This window comes from Cupressus sempervirens, chromosome 2 (assembly GCF_028749045.1).
Source record: "Cupressus sempervirens isolate cs-2001-9-10 chromosome 2, ASM2874904v1, whole genome shotgun sequence".
Taxonomy (NCBI): Eukaryota; Viridiplantae; Streptophyta; class Pinopsida; order Cupressales; family Cupressaceae; genus Cupressus; species Cupressus sempervirens.
Window position 1 is genome coordinate 216,681,975 of NC_143119.1, and position 1,427 is coordinate 216,683,401.

Below are 1,427 nucleotides of genomic sequence, written 5' to 3' on the forward strand. Positions count from 1 at the left end.
TTTGCTTACATCAACACCGAATGACCCATTATCTCGACTCAACAAAGATGACAAATTTTGAAACGAAAGGTTGCCTTTAATGGTAAATGTTCCACCGGCCAAACCAGATAGAGGTAATAGAAGCTAGCAATGCCGTCCGTCGATCCGAGCGGGAGAAAATCAAGGCCAAAGTTTAGTCGCCATTTTTAATTCAATCCCACTCGCAATTGACGTGCGCTTTGTGGGCCAACAAATGGCGTGCAATTGTGTTAAATTGTGTGATAAGTACAACCTCTCTAGATTGCCCACCTGCGGGGAAATTGCGTCTCTATTTCTCTCGTTAAATACCCCCTTCGACCCTCAATACATTTCATCATAGAATTCCTCTAAGCGCAATTCCATTCATTGAAGAAACCCCCTTCATCCAATTCCATTCACTAGGAAGATTTTGAGCTTCTCTTGCAATTTGCAGAGGCTTTTTTTATCAGAAGAAAGATGAACCACCATCACGGTCACCGTCACCGTCACGGTCATCACCACCATGGGCAGCAAGAAGGTGGCTTATACCCATATGCACAGCTGCCACCGCCCAGCAGGGGCTTATCTTGCAGCACCGGGGGCTTATTCTTTAGCGCCTTACTCCTCTAATTTCCATGCAGAGGAAGAGGCAAAGAAGCACACGCATCGTGAGCATATGGCCGAAATGGGAGCTCTGGCAGCGGGGACTTTTGCCTTGGTAAGCCTATACTAGTAATTTTGTTATATCACACCATATAATTATTGTAGCATAATGAAATGGATGATTGTACTGGATTAATAATTGTATGAATGAATGGCAGTACGAGATGCATGAGGCGAAAGTGGATCCGCAACACGCAGCGAGGCATAAAAAGGAGGCGGAAATAGCTGGGGCAGTGGCAGTTGGGGCGGCGGGGTACGCTGCGTATGAACACCATGAGGCCAACAAGTATAAACCTCACCATGCTCATCACCACCATGGCCGCCATCATCACTGAATTCAATCAAACTGCAACCTTAGTGCCGTTAATAATAATTTCTATGTGATCTGCGCGGTGGTGTGTAAAAATCAGATTCTTTTTATCAACTTCTTTTTCCTCAGAAGTTTGGATTGTTATATTCAGATTACTTATTTAATCGATTTGTGCTTTGTTTGGTCTCGTTAAAATTGATGTATATTATTTGTGGGTATAATTGTGAATGCTATTTAATAGAAGAATATATAAGTAGAAGTTTTTTTAAAAGACTCGTGCTTTCATTCTGAATAATCTCTATGATATGATCTTCCCAGTGGTGAGTAAAATTGGATATTATATGATCTTCCCAGTGGTGAGTAAAATTGGATCTTCCGAGTGGTGGGTAAAATTGTACTCTTTTGACGACTACTGATTCATGAGAGGCCTGTATTGTTACGTGCATCTTTTATGAGA

General features: G+C 42.2%; 1 protein-coding gene across 1 annotated transcript; it reads left to right on the forward strand.

The window, feature by feature from the left end:
- The first annotated feature begins 333 nt into the window (after positions 1–333).
- LOC149571817 (uncharacterized) lies at positions 334–1,165 on the forward strand. Its single transcript, XM_089813229.1, has 2 exons — positions 334–715; positions 819–1,165. Exons 1-2 carry the CDS (start codon positions 521–523, stop codon positions 993–995), a joined length of 372 nt encoding a protein of 123 aa, XP_089669355.1. The 5' UTR covers positions 334–520; the 3' UTR covers positions 996–1,165.
- The last annotated feature ends 262 nt before the right edge of the window (positions 1,166–1,427 follow it).